The sequence below is a fragment of the Oryctolagus cuniculus genome, chromosome 5 (genome assembly GCF_964237555.1).
Source record: "Oryctolagus cuniculus chromosome 5, mOryCun1.1, whole genome shotgun sequence".
NCBI lineage: Eukaryota > Metazoa > Chordata > Mammalia > Lagomorpha > Leporidae > Oryctolagus > Oryctolagus cuniculus.
Window position 1 is genome coordinate 166,279,993 of NC_091436.1, and position 20,407 is coordinate 166,300,399.

Sequence of the window (20,407 nt, forward strand, 5' to 3'; positions counted from 1 at the left end):
GGGCTGCAGGGGCTCGGTGCATCCGCAGAAAGCAAAGGGCGAGGCCCAGGGGACCCCAGGCAGCGCCTCATCGCACGCGGCCAGCGGGAACAGCCACCCGAAACTCTCCCCTCCATGTCCACTCTACAGAACGTCCACTTCGGAACGCTCTCCCACCGTGACCACTGCGCCCGGGCACACCTGCGGCCTCACGAGCGGCCAGCCCAGTGCGTGCTCGTGTGTCAAATACGCTCAGCTCCACCAAGCCAGGACACACACGGCCCCACACACCCCACGGACAGCCCGGCGCCCCCGAGAGCGGCCAATAGCGCCATCTCGGCGCAGGGCCTGGACAAAGATGCTCATTATCACCAGCACTGGGGGTCCCCGGCCAAGGATCTGGCGGAAACACGCTGCACCCCTCTAAACCCAACAGACGGGCGCGGCACCCCAGGCCCGCACTGCTCCGCGAAGTCGCTCAGGACACACTCCGTCTAGCGCGGGGCGCTGCAGGTGCATGGGCGGTCGCCACGGAAATGCCGTCTGGAAATCCACTCTGTCTTCTAAAGGTCTTATTTTGAGTTTTCCTAGCATAAGCAGCAATTTCGCTAAGCAACGGCTGGCCGTCGCAGCCCAAGCCTGCTGTGCCCCGGCCGCGCGGACTCGCACACGAGCTTAATTACAGGCACCAAGTGGTTTGGTTTGGAAGTAGCCAGCACTTCCCACTACTTCCTCCAGCCGTGCTCCGAAGGCAGGGCCGGGCCTCAAAACCCAAAGGCTCTACCTTAACTTTGCCGCAAGTTTGCAAGTCGGCAAATAAGCAGCCAATAAGACGGAGGGGAGAGAGAGAGAGGAAGGAAAATAAATAAATAACAATACCGGGTGCTGGCGGGAGGCGAGTCCGGGGTGGGGAGATGCAGCCCCCTGGCCCCGGGGTGCCCCCGGCGGACCCCGCACCCCAGCCGGCCAAGCCCGCCGCCGCGGCCCCGGGCCCCCAGCGCCCACGCCGCCGCCCCCGCTCGGGCCCGGCAGGCACCGGAGGCGAGCTCGCCGCCGCGGCGGCCGCCACGCGCTCCAGACCTGTAGGGGCCGCTCGCGCCGACTCCTCCCGGGGCAGCAACGCGCGGCAAGGCCGCGGCAGCCTTCCCAGCCGCGCCGGGCGCCGGGGCCGCCCGCCCAAAGGCAAAGTTTGGCTGTCGCCATCGGGCCTGAACTTTCCCGCCCGCCCGGCCGCGCAGGGGCCCGCCGCGTCCCCCTGGGCAGCCGCCCGGCCCCGGGCTGCGGCCTCCGGCCCGCGGGAGCCCAGCACTCACTCCGGCTGTTCCCGCAGCGACGGGGCCTCCGCGGCGGCCATCTTGAACTTCCCGACTCCGCGGCGGCGGCGGCAGCGGCTCCCCGGACGGCAGAACCCACTGAAGTGGAGGAAGAAGGAACAGAGCCGTCGCGCATGTGCAGACAGCGCAGGGACCCGCGGTGCTGAGTCCGCGCTAAGAATCCGGAAGTAAAACCCTACATCCGGGGACGAGCGCGGGGCGTCGTGACGCCACTTCCGGGGCGCCGGGGGCGGGGCCTGGCCGGGCTCAGGGCGCGTGGGCCGCCGGCTTCCTTCTCCGGTGGCCGCCGAGGAAGTGGGGAAGAGTCTCGTTTTCGCGTGGGTCTCGCCTGCGGCTGACTGATGAGTGGGGCGCTCCGCGGCCCGGGCGCCCCTCTGCCCTGCGACTCCTTGACGTCGCTGACGTGGCGATGGAGCCTCGGGTCGCAGGAGACTGGATTCCGACTCTGGGAAGCCACATCTAGAATTGGCCAAACTAAGCTTGATTTTTTTTTTTTTTTTTTGAAGACCAGAGGGAAAGTAAAGTTTCAAAAAGGGACAGGGGCCGGCGCTGTGGCGTAGCGGGTAAAGCCGCCGCCTGCAGTGCCCGCACCCCTTACGGACGCCGGTTCGAGTCCCGGCTGCTCCACTTCCGATCCAGCTCCCTGCTGTGGCCTGGGAAAGCAGTGGAAGATGACCCAAGTGCTTGGGCCCCTGCACCCACGTGGGAGACCTGGAGAGAGCTCCTGGCTCGTGGCTCCTGCACCCACGTGGGAGACCTGGAGAGAGCTCCTGGCTCGTGGCTCCTGCACCCACGTGGGAGACCTGGAGGGAGCTCCTGGCTCGTGGCTCCTGCACCCACGTGGGAGACCTGGAGGGAGCTCCTGGCTCGTGGCTCCTGCACCCACGTGGGAGACCTGGAGGGCGCTCCTGGCTCGTGGCTCCTGCACCCACGTGGGAGACCTGGAGGGCGCTCCTGGCTCGTGGCTCCTGGTCGGTGCAGCTCCTGCCGTTACGGCCAATTGGGGAGTGAACCAAGGATGGAGGGCCTCTCTCTTTCTGCCTTTCAAATAAATAATAAACCTTTAGGAAAAGAAAGGGACAAAAACTTTACTAGGACTTTCTCGCCAAGCTCGCACGCTCAGTACTTCTATTCGGAGGGTGCGCGCGACATTCGTCAAGGGCGCGCCCCAGATTCTGGCTGTTGTGATTTCGCACACAGTAGGGCTCCCTGATCGTGGAGTCAGAGCAAACACACTCTTATTCAGTCGTTCCGCGAACGTTTACGCGTGGAACCACCGGGCCGACTTGTCACGCGAGCCGGCCCGTCCTTCCGGGGCGGAGGTCCCGCCCCCGGAAGTCCCTGGCCGCCGCGGGCCCGCCACTCAGGGAGGCGCATGCGTCCTTGCGTTCGGGGCGGGGACGCCGAGGGAGGCTGTCCGGCGCCCTGGGGCCGGCGGCGTCGCGCGTTCCCGCCCTCGGTCCGCCCGCTGAGGCCGGCGCCGTCTGCCCTTCCCCTGCGCGCCGGCGAGCTGGGGCGTCCGCTCTCGGTGCCTGAGCCTCGAGTCCTCGCGGGGCCCGCGCAGCCCGGGGAGGAGGTAGGTGCGGGCCCCGGGCCGAGCCGTGGACACCGCGGCCCTGGCGCCCCGCCGGCACGGAGACTCCGGGCACCGGCGAGCGCTGCTGGACGGCCGCTCCCGGGCCGGAAATCAGGGTTCGAGTCGCGTGGGACGCGGAGGGCCCGCTGAAGACGGCCACGACCCGCTTGGAGGCTGGACTCGGGATGCGGAGTTGAGCGGGGAGGACCCTGGCCTGATTCGCCCTTGGCGGCAGGACGTCTGCCCCGCGCGCGTCCTTCCGTGGGCCTGTCCACGCGCGTGTCCTTCCGTGGGGCTGAGAGGACCCTGGCCTGATTCGCCCTTGGCTGCAGGACGTCTGCCCCGCGCGCGTCCTTCCGTGGGCCTGTGTCGGGGCGGTTGCGGTGGAGCAGGTGCGCGGCCGCCCGGAGCCCCCCTGCGCCGGCTCCGCGGGACCCGGGTCTCGGCCCGCGCGAGGGTGCCGTGCCTGCCGCGCGTGTCCCCTGCCCACCAGGAACCACGCGGGGTCGCGGGCTGCCGCACTGCCCCGTAGCGTCGGGTGGCAGCTGGGGACGGCGTGTGTCCGTCACGCGTGGGAGGACAGAGTGCGGTCGGTGCAGGGCGGGCGGCGCGTGTCCTCTGCCGACCAGGCTTCGGGACGGCGTGTGTCCGTCACCCGTGGGAGGACGGAGGGCAGTGGGTGCAGGGCGGGCGGCCCGTGTCCCTGCCGACCAGGCTCCGGGACGGCGTGTGTCCGTCACCCGTGGGAGGGCGGCCGTGTCCCCTGCCGACCAGGCTCCGGGGCGGCGTGTGTCCGTCACGCGTGGGAGGACGGACTGCAGTGGGTGCAGGCGGGCGGCGCGTGTCGGGCAAAGCGCTCGGTTACCGCAGGCTCGCGTGTCTTGCGTGTTCTTTGTTGGCCGGGGACTTCGTGTGTGCACCTTACATACTTTGCATGCGACTTCTGCCTCTGTGCCGGAGCGGAGGGGTTTTTCACAGCTGTCCATGGTTTAGTATGTAACACATGAATGAGAAGTGATTTTTTATACAAGAAAAAATAAAATAACATAGAATCCCACCAGCAGGTAATTATTATTCACTCTCGGACTGCCCTCTCTCGTGTGTGCGTGTGTCCCGATTTTAGAAGTTGGCTGATATTAGAAATTCAGTTTGATGGCTTTCTGAGGACAGGAAGCAGCCAGAATGACAGGAGTAGGGTGATGAGGGAGGATTTGGAGGGGACTGGACACTTGCTGGGTAACACAGGCGGGCGGCGAGGGGTGGCTGGTTTAGGGACGGGCCGCGTGACTGCTCGTGGATGCAGTCCACAGGGAGCCCGGGACACACGGGCTCCAGTCAGCGTGGGCGGCAAGTGCCGGGGTCAGGATGTGCTCCGGAGGAGGCTGGAGGCTGGGTGATCGCCCGCGGGAGGTGGGAGGTGGAGAAGGCGGCTGGAGCGGTGTTGAGTGGCCGGGTGGAGATGCGGGCTTGGTCCCGCCCGCCAGGTTGCAGCCCACGCCCCGCTCCAGGTCTGGGCTGGGACCCCAGTGCGGTGTGTGGTCCGACCCTTCATCCCTGCCGACTGCTGCTCTGCGGGTACGCGAGTAGCTAAGTCGTGTCTGTCTAGAGGGCCGATTGCCTCTCCAGTAACATTTTCTATTTTAAAGTGGATTTTGCCTGATGCTGGCACCGCCATTCCAGCTTTCTTGTGGTTGCTGGTTTGTACCGCTGAACCTAAAGTGTGCCTCCGGTACACACCATATAGCTGGGTCATCTTTAATCTAGTCTGCTGATCTCTGCCTTTTGATTGTAAATTAATTCACATGTAGTGCTGGTATTTATCGAATTGGATTGGTGTCTCCTGCTTGTTTCTTCTGTCTTTTGTCCCCTGTCCCTCTATTGCCCTCTGTCGCGTGTAGTCAGTATTTGGTAATGCGGCGTTTAGTTCTCTAGTGATGTTTTTCCTGGTTACTGTCTTAGTAGCTATTGTAGGGCTGACCGTGTGTAAGGGGTCTTGAAAAAGAAAATATGCATTATCTTTTAATTCTTTTTCCCATGAACTTTTTGAACTTCCTGCCTGTGTCGTGTCGTAGTAGAATCCGCTTTAGATTTATGCTGATTCCAGTGAGATGGAGAGCTTTATTCAGTGTAGTTTTACTTGGTTTCCCTGCCTTCTTTTAGTGTTACGGTTATACGTGTTGTATCTGTAAGTGTTGTAGACCAAGTAATACATTATTATAATTATTACTTTATGTCTTTTAAAGACATTATGTCTTTTAAAGAGGATGGAAGTATGTATTTATCGCTTCTGTCATATAAGCCTAATTTATCATTTCAGTATCTGTTTATTTGTTTTGTAGATTCAAGCTACTCTGGAGTAATTTCATTCTTTTTTAAGATTTATTTTATTTATTTGAAAGAGTTACAGAGAGAGGTAGAGAGAGAGAGAGAGAGAAGTCTTTCATCCGCTGGTTCACTCCCTAGATGGCCACAACAGCCGTAGCTGCGCTGATCCAAAACCAGGAGCTTCCTCTGGGTCTCCCACGTGGGTGCAGGGGCCCAAGGACTTGGGCCATCTTCCACTGCTTTCCCAGGCCACAGCAGAGAGCTGGATAGGAAGAGGAGCAGCCGGGACTAGAACCCAGCGCCCCTATGGGATGCCCGCACTTCAGGCCAGGGCTTTAACCCACTGCGCCGGCTCCTGCAGTAATTTCTTTACTTCAGTACAGCTTTGCTCCTACCCAGCTCTTCAGTACTGTTACTAACAGATATCTTAACATTTCTATGTGTTCCAGGCCTAGCATTGTACTGTTAGACGTAGTATTACATAAGTTGCTCTTTTTTAAAAAGATTTATTTATTTGAAAATTGTAGTTACAAAGAGAAAGGGACGGGGCCGGCACTGTGGCGCAGCAGGTTAATGCCCTGGCCTAAAGTGCCATCCCATATGGGCGCAGGTTCGAGTCCCGGCTGCTCCATTTCCGATCCAGCTCTCTGCTGTGGCCTGGGAAGGCAGAGGAGGATGGCCCAAGTCTTTGGGCCCCTGCACCCATGTGGGAGACCCAGAAGAAGCTCCTGGCTCCTGGCTTCAGATCCGTGCAGCTCCGGCCGTTGCAGCTAATTGGGGAGTGAACCATCAGATGGAAGACCTCTCTCTCTCTCTCTCTCTCTCTCTCTCTCTGCTTCTCCTCTCTGTGTAACTCTGGCTTTCAAATAAATAAATAAATCTTTAAAAAAAAAATAAAAACAGAGAGAAAAAGAGAAACTGAGAGATCTTGTGTCTGCTGGCTTACTGTCCAAATGGCTGCAACGGCCAGCACTGGGCCAGGCCGAAGCCAGGAGCTTCATCCGGGTCTCCCACATGTGTGGCAGGGGCCCAAGCACTGGGCCATCTTCTTCTGCTTTCCCAGGCCATCAGCAGGCAGCTGGGTTGGAAGTGGAGCAGCTGGGCCTGTTTCAGGCGTGCATTGTTAAAACAGCTTTATTGAGGTATGATTTACATTTTAATATACATCTCAATGTTCCTTAGTAAGTTATGTAACTGGCGGCCATCGCCCGTTCTTCCCCAGCCTTGTTGAGGTCCAGCTGACGGTGTCGTAGATGTCCAGGATGGGCAGCCTGGAGTCTGGTCTCTACTGCTGTAAGCTCATGCGTGCCTGTCACCTCACGTGATTCCCTTCTGTCTTCCCCTCCTGCCTTTCTTTTGGTGAGGAGAATTGAGAGCACTCTCAGGAAACTGCAGCCTTATAGTCCTTTATTATTATTATTGTTATTATTTATTTATTTATTTATTTTTGACAGGCAGAGTGGACAGTGAGAGAGAGACAGAGAGAAAGGTCTTCCTTTGCCGTTGGTTCACCCTCCAATGGCTGCCGCGGCCGACGCACCACGCTGATCTGATGGCAGGAGCCAGGTGCTTCTCCTGGTCTCCCATGGGGTGCAGGGCCCAAGCACCTGGGCCATCCTCCACTGCACTCCCTGGCCACAGCAGAGAGCTGGCCTGGAAGAGGGGCAACTGGGACAGAATCCGGCGCCCTGACCGGGACTAGAACCCAGTGTGCCGGCGCCGCTAGATGAAGGATTAGCCTAGTGAGCTGCGGCGCGGGCCTACAGTCCTTTATTATTAACGGGGTCACCACGCGGCACATCAGGTGTGCAGAACTGACTGCCATAGCTGCAGGTTTGCATCCTCTGACCAGCTGGTAACCTGCGCTTGCTGCTGCGAGGTAGACTTCTTCAAAAGCAGCTTTAACGTTTCATTTTTCACTTTCATTGTATTTGAAAGGCAGAGGCAGAGACCTTCCGTCCTCTGGTTTGTTCGCCAGATGCCCCCAGCAGTGTTTTTACGTGTAAGTGAGGGCAGGCAGCGCGTTTTCCATGTCTGCCTCTCCACGTAGCATGGTGTCTTCCACAGTCAGGCACTCATGCTCACAAGCTGTCTTCTTGGCCTCCTTCCTTATTTTTAGTCTCTTCCTAAACCAGTGACAGTGCTTCTAACATTTTGGTTGCAGGATCCCTTTATATATTTAAAATATATTGAGGGGGCCGGCGCTGTGGTGTAGCAGGTAAAGCCAAGCCTGCAGTGCCAGCATCCCATATGGGCGCCAGTTGGAGTCCCGGCTGCTCCACTTCCCACCCAGCTCTCTGCTGTGCCCTGGGACAGCAGTAGAAGGTGGCCCAAGTCCTTGGGCCCCTGCACCTGCCTCTGCCTCTCTGTAACTGTGCCTTTCAAAGAAATAAATAAATCTTAAAAAAATATTGAGGAGCTTTCATTTGGGTGTTATGTCTGTTGATATTTATTGTAGTAAAGATTAAAATTGAGAAATTTAAAATACTAATTTAAAAAATCAATAATGACAAATTGCTTGTTAATATATATTGCACATTTTAATGAATAAAATATTTTCCATTGTATTTATCTCCATTCTGAAAATATGTGATTGCCTATTGGAATTGAAGTATGAATTTGGAAACTTTTGTAAGATGTATTTTATTCATTTGGAAGAGTTAGAGAAAGAGTTTTTTTTTTTTTTTTAAAGATTTATGGCTGGCACCGCAGCTCAATAGGCTAACCTCCGCCTTGCGGTGCCGGCACACTGGGTTCTAGTCCTGGTCGGGGCTCCGGATTCTGTCCCGGTTGCCCCTCTTCCAGGCCAGTTCTCTGCTGTGGCCCGGGAGTGCAGTGGAGGATGGCCCAAGTGCTTGGGCCCTGCACCCCATGGGAGACCAGGAGAAGCACCTGGCTCCTGCCATCAGATCAGCGCGGTGCGCCGGCCACGGCGGCCATTGGAGGGTGAACCAACGGCAAAGGAAGACCTTTCTCTGTCTCTTTCACTGTCCACTCTGCCTGTCAAAAAATAAATAAATAAATAAGTAAGACTTATTTATGTATTTGAAAGTCAGAGTTACACAGAGAGAAGAGAGGCAGAGAGAGAGAAAGAGGTCCTCCATCCGTTAGTTCACTCCCCAGTTGGCCTCAGTGGCTGGAGATGGGCTGATCCAAAGCCAGGAACCAGGAGCTTCTTCTGGGTCTTCCACCTGGGTGCAGGGGCCCAAGGACTTGGGCCATCTTCTACTGCTTTCCCAGGCCACAGCAGAGAGCTGGATCATAAGTGGAGCAGCCGGGTCTCCAACTGGTGCCCATATGGGATGTTGGCGCTTCAGGCCAGGTGTTAACCCCGCTGGGCTACAGTGCTGGCTGCAGAGAGAGATCTATCTACTGGTTCACTCCTCAGATGGCCACAATGGCCAGAGCTGGGCCAGGCTGAAGCCAGGAGCCTGGAGCTTCCTCCAGGTCTCCCACGTGAGTGCAGGGGCCTAAGCCCTTGCTTTCCCAGAAGCATTAGCAGAGAGCTGGATGGGAAGTGGAGCAGCTGGGACTTGAACTGGCACCCATGTGGGATGCTGGTGCCACAGGTGGCGGCTTTACCCACTAAACCATAACACCAACCCCTAGAAGTTGTCTTCTGAGTAAGTGCATTATCAGTGTTTAAAAATTGGAAATATGTGGTGTATGCATGTTTTATGGCTGACACTCTCCGTTCCAGAGCCCCTTACAATGTTCATGGGAAAATTATCAGTTTATTTCAATGCAAAAAAATTTTGAAATCACTTATACAAGTATCATTGCCAATTTTATTTTTAGTAGAATTAAGTGACACACTAATTCATAAAGCATCTATTACAAAACTTGTGTGATGAAATTAGCCTTTGGCTTGCCCTCGGCCTAGGAAGGGTTAGAAAGACCCTGAGACTGTCCCCTGACCAGCAGGGGGCAGTACAAGCACTCCTGACAAGGCGAATGGGAGAGGTCAACGGGTCAAGAACACACCGCAAGCACCGTGAGTTCTGTGGAAGCAGGAACCGCTTTATTGAGGAGGGGTTCAGGCTTACAAAGCTTACGAAGGACATGCGCAGTAGGGGAGCCAGTCCGCGAAAAGGTCACGCAGGCCCTGGTGGACCATGCACAGGGGCACCTTGAGCGAGGTATAGGGATCACGCGCTGTCCACGTGTCCAGAACTAAATCGCACCTATCCCTGCAGGTGGTCCGATCTCGCGCAGTTTAACCACGGCGGCTGCTGACACGGCCCCCGATCATCCGCCAGGCGCCACATTGTTAGGGACTATTATATGCAAAGCCCAATAACTTTTAGTAGAATTAAGTGACACACTAATTCATAAAGCATCTATTACAAAACCTGTGTGAGGAAATTAGCCTTTGGCTTGCCTTCGGCCTAGGAAGGGTTAGAAAGAAGCCAGGACTCCTACAGTTCCGTCTGTGAATGTAAGAAAGCAGTGATGGCTTAGCTTGGCGTGGAGCTGCCCTGACTGCCCTGTGCTTGGACTCGAGGAAATGCTGGACTACGGCAGGAGAGGGAGCCAGTGGGACGGCGGGCAGGCAGGGGGCTGTGAAACACAGCGGGCTCACCTGAGCAGGTGCGGGTGCGGCTCACCGGGGCTCAGCTGAGCAGGTGCGGGTGGGGCTCACGGGGGCTCACCTGAGCGGGTGCAGGTGCAGGTGGGGCTCACGGGGGCTCAGCTGAGCAGGTGCAGGTGCGGGTGGGGCTCACGGGGGCTCAGCTGAGCAGGTGCAGGTGCGGGTGGGGCTCACAGGGGGCTCAGCTGAGCAGGTGCGGGTGGAGCTCACGGGGGGTGGGGGGGCTCACCGGGGGGCTCAGCTGAGCGGGTGCGGGTGGGGCTCACAGGGGCTCAGCTGAGCAGGTGCGGGTGCGGCTCACGGGGGCTCTGCTGAGCGGGTGCGGGTGGGGCTCACGGGGGCTCAGCTGAGCAGGTGCGGGTGCGGCTCCAGTAAAGCTGGAGTTCAGAGTTCTGGCAGAGTAGGCATACCTCAGTCTGACGTAGATCTGGCCTTAGAACATTTTACCAACCCCGAAGAAAATGGTTTTGTATAATCACTGGAACTTTATATTTCTTTGATTTATCCTGCTCTGTTGCAAGCACTGTTCTAGACATCAGGAAAGCAAAGGTGGCCTGAAATAGAAAAGGTGTGCTCTTGTGTAGCTTACATTCTGGCTGGTAGGAAAAAAGCAGTTCGAAGGCGCTGGGGTCAGCTAGGTTCGACTTTTCGCCAAAAGCTGCCCTGAGCCGGTGACAGCTGAACTGCGCCTGGAATGTGACAAAAAGGGAGCTGTGTGGCAGAGGCGTGTTGCGAGCATCAGCAAGTGTAAACACCCTGTGATGGGAATCAGTTGATGCATTCAAAAGACAAGGCCCGCCTTCCGCTTAGAAAGGTCGTGCTGGTTATAGGATCGCAGTACAGCCAGGAGATAAGGTGAGCTTAACCTACTTCTCCTGGAAGATCTCTGCGAGAATTTGGTCCACTGCACTAACGTACTGTGCATGCGTTCACCTAACAGCCTCACTCGTGAAATGTGAGTTTACGGGCCTGCCGTGAAATGTAAGTTTACGGGCCCGGGTTACTCCTGGCACTCCTCCTGTCCGCGTCCTTGGGCTCCTCCTCCTTCCTGTTCCCCTGCAGGCTTGGTCCTGAGCCCCTTTTGTTCTCACTCAGTGCTCTAGGTTACCGGTGTCCACTGTTTTGTCTTTGTGTGTTGACTACTTGGGAATCTCATAAATATCCTAGACCTGGGGCCGGCATTGTGGTGCAGTGGGTTAAGCCTCCACCTACAACGCAGGCATCCACATGACCCAGGGGCGAGTACCAAATTCTGGCTGCTCCGCTTCCGATCCAGCTCCCTGCTAACGCGCCTGTGAAAGCAGTGGACGACGGCCCAACTGCCACCCACACGGGAGACCTGGCTTCAGCTCGGCCCATCCCAGGCCCTGTGACCATGTGGGGAGTGGATCAGCAGATGGAAGATCTCTCTGTCTCCCTCTCTTTCTGTAACTGCCTTTCAAATAAATAAATAAATCATTTTTAAAAAGTTTTTTTTTAATATTTATTTATTTGACAGGTAGAGTTATAGACAGTGAGAGAGACAGAGAGAAAGGTCTTCCTTCTGTTGGTTCACCCCCCAAATGGCTACAACGGCCAGAACTGCGCTGATCCGAAGCCAGAAGCCAGGAGCCAGGTGCTTCCTCCTGGTCTCCCATGCGGGTGCAGGGCCCAAACACTTGGGCCATCCTCCACTTCCTTCCCGGGCCACAGCAGAGAGCTGGCCTGGAAGAGGAGCAACCGGGACTAGAACCAGCACCCATAATGGATGCCGGTGCCGCAGGCGGAGGATTAACCTACTGTGCCATGGCGCTAGCCCCTTAAATTTTTTTTTTTAACTAAACATGTCTAAAACGGAGTCCCCAATCCTCCTCCCCTCTGAATTGACTCTGCTGTGTTCCTCATCTCAGTGCATGCCACCTTCATTCAGGGTTTCTCAGACCAGTCTACATCTAGTTCCTCTCCAGGTTCTGTCCACTTGCACCTTTAACCGAATCCACCCATTTTTCTTTTTTCTGATTCTGTCGTCACCGGCGTCGTCCAGGCCGCTGTTGTGTGGGAGCGCCTGCAGTGGCTTCCTTTGTGATTTCTCTGCTCCTGCCCCCGCCATGCTTAAGCCGTTCTCCACCTGGAAACTGGAGGGCGCGTTTCCGGTTTTGAGTTAGAGTGTATCACTGCCCCACTGGAAACCACTAGCAGGACTGCAGTGCTTCCGATGCAACCCCGCTTCTGAACAGGGCCTGAATGCCTTCCTGGTTTTATTTTTTAAGATTTATTTATTTATTTGAAAGGCAGGGGCCGGCACTGTGGTACATTAGGTTAATCCTCTGCCTGTGGCGCCAGCATCCCATATGGGCGCCGGTTCTAGTCCCGGCTACTCCACTTCCAGTCCCGCTCTCTGCTGCGGCCTGGGAAAGCAGTGGAAGATGGCCCAAGCCCTTGGACCCCTGCACCCACATAGGAGACCAGGAAGCAGCTCCTGGCTCCTGGCATCGGATCTGCGCAGCTCCGGCCATTGCAGCCATTTGGGGAGTGAACCAACAGAAGACCTTTCTCTCTGTCTCTCCCTCTCACTGTCTGTAACTCTACCTCTCAAATAAAATAAATAAAATCTTAAAAAAAAAAAAAAAGAAAGGAAGAGTTACAGAGAGGCAGAGGCAGAGAGAGAGAGAGGTCTTCCATCTGCTGGCTCACTCCCCAAATGGCCACAATGGCCAGAGCTGAGCCGATTGGAAGCCAGGAGCTTCTTCCAGGTCTCCCACATGGGTGTAGGTACCCAAGGACTTGGGCCATCTTCCGCTGCTTTCCCAGTCCACAGCAGAGAGCTGGATCGGAAGTGGAGCAGCCAGAATAGAACCAGTGCCCATACGGGATGCCGGCACTGCGGGCAGCAGCTTTACCAGCTGTGCCACAGCGCGGCCCTGTGCCTGGATGGTTTAAGCCAGGCTCAGCTTTCAACCTCATAGGCCTTGGGTTAACCCTAAAGCTGCCATGCTCCTTCCTATCTGAAGGCTCAGGGTGTTTGCTACTTCTGCTCCCTGGATTTCTCTTTCCTCACTCACCTACTTCCATGTTGGCTTAAATGTCAGTTTCCCCGACAGCCTTTCTCCAAATACCAGCCCTCTCTCCGGTCCTACAGCTTTCTTAACCCATTCTGTTACTTTCCCTAACAAGCCTTGCCAGACTTTTATCAGTGTGTTTGATGCATCTTCTGTCTCCCTGGAAGCTAAGCTACATGACATCAGTTCCTGTCTCTTGTTCGTCCTTCCAGACCTCGCTCCCAGCACAGTTCTTCCAGAGTCGTGGGCGCCTGTGCAACACGGTGGTTGGTGAATGAGTGTAAGAAGATAGGGGCCTGAATGAACACGGTATCACAGGAAATAGCCTGAGGAAGATGGCCTGAGGAGCTAAACCCTTTGCGAGCTAGCCATGGGTGTGTGATAGAGCTACCTGGGGAGGAGGGACCCAGGGAATACTGTGAGTGAGTACACCAGCAACCTTAGGGTTTTTTTTTTTTTTTTAAGTTTTATTTTATTTATTTGAAAGGCAGAGTTACAGAGAGACAGAGAAGACACAAAGATCTTCCATCTGCTGGTTCACTCCCCAAATGGCCATAACAGCTAGGGCTGGGCCAGACCAAAGCCAGGAGCCAGGAGCTTCTTCCAGGTCTGCCACGTGGGTGCAGGGGCCCGAGGACTTGGGCCATCTTCTCTTTCTTTACTAGGTGCGTTAGCAGGGAGCTGGATTGGAAGTAAAGCAGCCAGGTCTTGAACCAGCGCCCCTGTGGGATGCCAGCATTGCAGATGGAGGCTTAACCTACTACGCCACAACCTGGGCCCCCAGCCCTAGGATTGTTAAAAAAAATTGTGGTAGCTGCCCACTGTGCAGGAACGGTGTCTGTGGACACTGTACGCCTCAGTGGGACCCTTGGCTTTTCCTGGCCCTGGTGATGCCAGCCAGGGAGGTCTGGTTCTGAGGATCTAAATGCTCCGTCCCAGTGAGGGAGCCTGGAGAAGCTGCCTCGTGTCAGGCCGTCTGTGGAAGCCCACTCGTCCCGGAGTCAGATGCTTGCCATCAACGCAGAGCTACACACTTTCCCGACACTGACTTCCCGTTTCACAGGCTTGTGAAAGCCGGACTAGCGAGGAGACAACTGCCTGCAGTGAAACTTAAAGTGGCGCTCGTCTTCACAGCTCGTGCTGAGAATTGATCAGGTCTGACTGTCGCACAGGCCCAGGCAGTCTCCCGAGAGAGATACAGCCACGAGCAACAGACCAGAAAGCAGAAAATGAGAAGAAAGTTGAACCACTCACTTTGACTGTTTGAGTCTGTCTTTAAAATGAGGCAACACTGCTTGAAACAAGTGAATGGGTTGAAATTCTTAGATTGTGATCTTTATTCATACTTTCGTTGGAAATAATTGGGCTACATGATAGAATTTTGTAATTTTAGATAAATGTTTACATATGTACATATATATGTAACTGTATACCGCAGAGATTAAATTGGAGGGTGATTAGTTGTGGGGAGCAATCCGGACTAGACTGAGTTACTGGAATTAAGACTTATTCTATGCATCTGCTCTCCCACAATATGGCGCTGGGAGAGAAGTAAACAGCTTCTACACAGGTGCCTCCAGTTCAACCAATAAACTGTAGGACTTGCTCCTGATTGGAGAGCAGCGTACTCGGCGTGTGGGCAGCCGAGTTGGGATTGGCGGAGGAGGACTATAAAGGAGGAGAGAGACGGCATGCACCAGGAACATCTAAGAGGAACATCTAAGGGAACACCTGTGCAGCCCCCGAGAGAGCCGGCCGGCGGTGTGCCGCTCCCCTGCGGAAGTGGGGAATGCGGCCAGGGGGAACTGCCCTTCCACGGAGGTGGAAGGGATAGTAGCCAACCCGGGAAGAACCAGCAGCAAACCCGGGGAGGGCCGAGCAGACGAAAGAACAGCGCAGGGTCCTGTGTCGTTCCTCCACGAAGAGGGGGAGCGACATAATGGTGCCGTGACTCGGATATGAAGCCTAGCCAGGGTCTTGTGTTGTTCCCCCACGAAGACGGGGAGCGACAATTAGTCATTTAAATAATTTATTGTAGGATCGTATAAAGTCAAGATCTTAGTACATATCAAAGATTCAATAGATGAAACTTTCAGTTCTGCTCTACAAAAATTCACGGAGGGGCTGGCACTGTCAGGTACTGGGTTAAGCTACCATATGGGCACTGGTTTGAGTCCCAGCTTCTCCACTTCCGTTCCAGCTCTCTGCTAGTGTACCTGGGAAAGCAGCCAAGGACAGCCCAAGTGCTTGGGACTCTGCACCCATGTTGGAGACCCGGAAGAAACTCCTAGCTCCTGGCTTCCGCCTGGTCCAGCCCTAGCTGTCTAACCATCTGGGGAGTAAACCAACACATGGAAGACTTCTTTATTTTATTTATTTTTAAATTTTATTTGAACGAGTTCTCCCACCCCCCTCTACTCCCTCCCACACTCCGTAACTGCCTTTCAACATAAATAAAAATGTTTTAAAACATTCATCAGGTACCTCTTAAGTGCTAGTAATTCTCTTCCAGAAACTCACCTGTCGTGTAGAATAGTTTGGCGCTTACGGCACCGGGGCGTGCTGCTGTTGGCCGGAGACTTCAGTGCGTCCATGTGCATCCTCCATAAGAGGGCAGCAAAGGACCAGAGTGAGTGTCTTAGGTTCTCTTGCAGCAGAGTGGTTCACATCCCCGACTTAATAGAAGTCTCCCAAGAGGGAGGGAAAACAGAGGGCATGAGCCTGGTTTTACTTAGTTTCTGGGCTGCCTTTCATGCGGCCTAATGTGGTTTTTGAAGCGCACAGGTTATCCCACAGCGATGCTGTGTCGATGTTGGCCCTGGGGCACAAAGTCTGAGTTTGAATCCTGGAAGCAGGCCTTTAAAGCTTTGTAACCTGGGTAGACTGCCTAGTGATTCTGCTTGGTTTCCTCACATATTTAAAAGGAAGGAGTTGGGTGAGGGGCAGGAAGAATAGCAGTGACTCCTTCACATGTTTTTTTGTTTTTGTTTTTGTTTTTGACAGGCAGAGTGGACAGTGAGAGAGAGAAACAGAGAGAAAGGTCTTCCTTTGTGTTGGTTCACCCTCCAATGGCCGCCGCGGCCGGCATGCTGCGGCCGGCGCACTGCGCTGATCCGATGGCAGGAGCCAGGTACTTCTCCTGGTCTCCCATGGGGTGCAGGGCCCAAGGACCTGGGCCATCCTCCACTGCACTCCCGGGCCACAGCAGAGAGCTGGCCTGGAAGAGGGGCAACCGGGACAGAATCCTTCACATGGTTTTAACAAACAGAATATTTGTCCTGAAGAGGTGAAAATGGAAGATGGAGCTGGAAAAAACTAACCCAGTTGCCTACCTGTCTTCAATGTTCAGTATTTACTTTAAAAATTAAAAAAAAAAATCCCTACTTAAGATCTGGTAAAAGGAAATGGGTATTACTGTCTGTAGCTACTTGTGTTTTTAATTAAATGCATTCTTGTGTACTAGCCAGTTATCATGTAGGCACATAATTAAAGCCGATTAAATGCATGTGAACACACTCTCTTCCTGTCTCTAGTGACATTTCATAAATCTGGTCACTAATGATTTCTATATGAATTAAATAATGGTCGACACTCTGGGTCTGTTTCAGCCTCTCCTCATTCTTACGGTTGTACTGGGAAAACGATAGATTGGTACTCTCTTTCTTTGATGTTTTTCATTTGTTAATGCTCTCTTGATTTTCTTTCCCCTTGTTTTTCCCTTTGCTGTAAAGCTTTATCGATTGTAGTTCTGTTTTCCTTTCTAATCTCTTGTGCTTAGATTTCTATCAGCCGTATTTGAAAAGCGTCTTTTTAAATCGACAGTGAGAGTTTGTCAGTATCTGTGTTCTCCCGGCTCTCAGACGTTTAGTCTAAGTTCCCGTCCTCCATTGTGAGATGCTTGTATTTTAGGAAATAAACTTTTGTCCAAGATTATTGTTTTCCGTTTCTTTTATCTGTGCCTTTTTCAAAAGAAAAGATTTTACTTATTTATTTGATAGGTAGAGTTAGAGAGAAAGACCTTCCATTTGCTGGTTCACTCCCCAAAAGGCTATAACAGCCAGAGCTAAGCCAGTCCTAAGCTAGGAGCTTCCTCCGGGTCTCCCTTGTGGGTACAGGGGCGCAAGCACTTGGGCCATCCCCTGCTGCTTTCCCAGCCCACAGCAGAGAGCTGGAGCAGCTGGGACTCGAACCAGAGCCCATATGGGTGCTGGCACTGCAGGCAGCGGCTTTACCCGCTACACCACAGCACTGGCCCCAATTCATTCTCACTGATGGCCCAGGCAAGGTCTTAACTTCTTTTTTACGTTTAGTGTGGATTAAGCATCCATGAAACCAGTGTCCAGTCCAATAGCCAAGAGAGGCCCACATCTGCCCTTCCATGGACCTTGTGAAGTCCTCCCTGATGTGCATTTTCTGAGTCCCTCATTCTTTGCCTTCCTGCACTTGGGGCATCCAATATCCCTTTATTTTTTGGCCATTATTCCTTTGTTTTACATGATTTTAGATGTTTCCTAAAACTAGTATTTAAAATATTAGTTGTTTTTAATCCTATTTATTTTTTCTAAAGATTATATTTATTTGAAAGGCAGAGTAACAGAGAGAGGAAAGGAGAGACAGAGAAAGAGTTCTTCTATCCTTTGGTTCACTCTCCAAATGGTCGTATGGGCTCTGGGCCGGGCTGGGCCAAATTCAGGAGTCTGGAACTCCATCTGGGTCTCCCACATGGGTGGCAGGGGCCCAAACACTTGGGCCATTAGCAGGGAGCTGGATCAGAAGTGGAGCAGCCAGGATGCAAAGCAGTGTTCCAGTATGGGATGTTGGCATTGCAGGCTGCATGAACTTCTTCACAACGCACACCCCTTAGTTCTGTTGTTTGTTTGTTTTTTTAAAAAGAAGATGTGATAGGTTCACTTTTTTTTTTTTTTTTTTTTTTTTAAGATTTATTTATTTGGAAGGCAGAGTTACAGACAGGCAGAGGCAGGGAGGGAGAAAGAAGTCTTTTGTCCTCTGGTTCACTCCCCAGATCGCCACAATGGCTGGAGCTGCACTGATCCAAAGCCAGGAGCCAGGAGCTTCTTCCAGGTCTCCCATGCGGGTGCAGGGGCCCAAGGACTTGGGCCATCCTCCACTGCCATCCCAAGCCACAGCAGAGAGCTGGATCAGAAGTGGAGCAGCTGGGACTCAAACAGGTGCCCATACGGGATGCCGGCACTGCACACACACACACACACATGCGCGCGTGCGCACACGCACACACATACCGACATGAGTGGGAGTGGGGGAGGGGAAGCAGAGAGAGCCGCTCTGCTGGTCGTGGTCTCAAGTGAGGAGAGCCATCTCCCCAGTTGTCAGCCTCCTGTGGTTATTTACATGGCCCCTCCCCTCCCTGCTGGGTCCCAGGCGGAAAAGATCCATCCTGGGGAGGGCAGTTTGATTGACAAGTAGATGTGTACAGGGTGGGTGGGGCAGCTTCCAGCTCAGCAGATCTAGCTGGTTTCCTGCCTGTTCTGTGAAAGCTGTGGGTGCTGGTATCAAGGCTGTGCTGTCTCTGTCCAGTTTCCTGCCAGTGTGCTGGGAAGGCAGGGGGGGATGGCCCAACGTTTGGGCCTCTGCCACCCGTGGGGGAGGTCTGGATGGCGTTCTGGGTTCCTAGCTTTGGCCTGTCCCACCCTGGCTGTTGTCATTCAGGGAGTGAACTGCCAGATAGAAGATCTGTGTGTGTGTGTGTATGTGTGTTCCCCTTTCTCTGTCACTCTGCCTTTCAAATAAATAAATCTTTTAAAAACATATAGTCTTAAAATGTAAAAAAAAATACAGCTATAATTTTAATTACTATTTTTGTTATTGGTCCCTTTTTTTGAATATTTATTTATTTATTTGAAAGGCTGAGTTCCAGAGTGAGACTGAGAGAGAGAGATCTTCCATCTGCTTGCTGGTTCACTTTAATGGCTGTGACAGCCAGACTGGACCAGACCAAAGCCAGGTCCCCACGTGGGTGGCAGGGACCCAAGCTGGTATGCTTTCCCAGACACCCTAGCAGGGAGCTGGATCGGGAGTGGAGCAGCCAGGACTAGAACTGGTGCCCGCGTGGGATTCCGGCATTGCAGGCAGTGGCTTTGTCCACTGCCCTACGATGCTGGCCTGTTACGGGTTCTTTTCTAGCCAAATAAAGCCATGCTCATATAAGAAGCACTGTTCAATTTTTTATGGAAAGTTTTGCTTTTTTTCGTTTTGGTAAGAGCTTTATTGGGATGTATTTCACATACAGTGCAATTTACCTCTTTAAAGTGTTCAACTCTGTGGGTTTTAATATGTCCACAGAGCTGTGGACTGCAGTCAATTTTAGCACATTTTTTTTTTACCTCCCCCAAAAGAAATTCTGGACTTATTAACAGTACTCCCCACTTACACCAGCCACTGTTCCCCTCTCCACCCAGCCCTAGGCAGCCACTAATATACCTTGTGTCTGTTTGAAATTGCCTATCCTGGACATTTCATAGACATGGAGTTACACAATAGGTGATTCTTTGTGACTGGCCTCTTTGTTTTGAAGATTCATCCATGCTGCAGCATGCGTCTGTGCGTCATTCATTTCTGCTGTGGAGGGACAGCCATTGTATATGTACATGTATATTCCGCATTTGTTTTTCCGTCCATCAGCCGACGCGCTGGTGGGTGATCTCCACCGAGGGGCTGTATGAATGAGACTGTTGTGAGTGCTCAGGTAACAGCGTTTTATGTGGCCTGTGTTTCATTTCTCCTGTACCTGAGAATAGGTTGGCTGTGTCAAGTCGTCGCTGTGTGTTTACTGTTCCGATGAATCGCCTGAGTGTTTTCCAAAGTGACTGCACCACTTTACCTTCCCACCAGCAGTGGGTGCAGGCTCCGATTTCTCCACTTCCTGGACAACATTCACTGCATGTCTTTTGGACCGTAGCCATCTAGCGGGTGTGAAGTGGTATCTCACGGGGTCCTTGGTCTGCATTTCTCTGGGAGCTAATTCTATCAAGCATCATTTCGTATGTTTCTCAGCCATTTGTACATGCAGTCAAATCCTTTGCCCGTTAGACTTCTGATTTTTAAATTGTGATAAAGCATATTTGCCCTCTTAACCATTTTTAAAATTGATTTTTGCTTATACACTTGAAAGGGAGATGGAGATCTTCCGTATGCTGGTTCATTTCCCCAAAGACCTGCAGGAGCCAGGGCCCCAGAACTCAGTCTGGGTCTTCCACATGAGTGGCAGGAACCCAAGTGTTTGAGCCCTCAGGTACGGCCCCAGGTGCGCGTTAGCTGGAAGCTGGAATTGGAAGCAGAGTAAGGGCTTGACTCCAGGCCCTGCAGCAGGCATTTAGGCATGTCAGATGCCATCTTGACCACTGCGACAAACGTCTGCCCCCATTTAACCTGTTTTAAGTGTATATTTCAGGGGCACTGTGTCCATTCGCAATGTTGTATAATCATCACCACCGTCCATTTCTAGAATTGTTCATTGTCCGCTCCCCTTAGCCCCGGGTAACCTCTGTCCTACCTTCTGTCCATGAATTTGCCTATTCTAGGCGTC

At 53.5% G+C, this 20,407-nt stretch overlaps 1 protein-coding gene across 20 annotated transcripts in view; it reads right to left on the minus strand.

Annotated features, from left to right (window-relative positions):
• Positions 1-1,518, minus strand: part of PRP4K (pre-mRNA processing factor kinase PRP4K) — a 34,933-nt gene extending 33,415 nt beyond the window's left edge. For all 20 annotated transcript variants that reach the window (XR_011388839.1, XR_011388837.1, XR_011388838.1 and 17 more), the window contains exon 1: positions 1,293-1,518. Coding sequence is in view for 1 of the 20 variants with exons in the window: in XM_051855894.2 (XP_051711854.1) it covers positions 1,293-1,333 (41 nt within the window). In the remaining 19 variants the exon portion in view is untranslated. The remainder of the gene's footprint in view (positions 1-1,292) is intronic.
• Between the last annotated feature and the right edge of the window lie 18,889 nt (positions 1,519-20,407).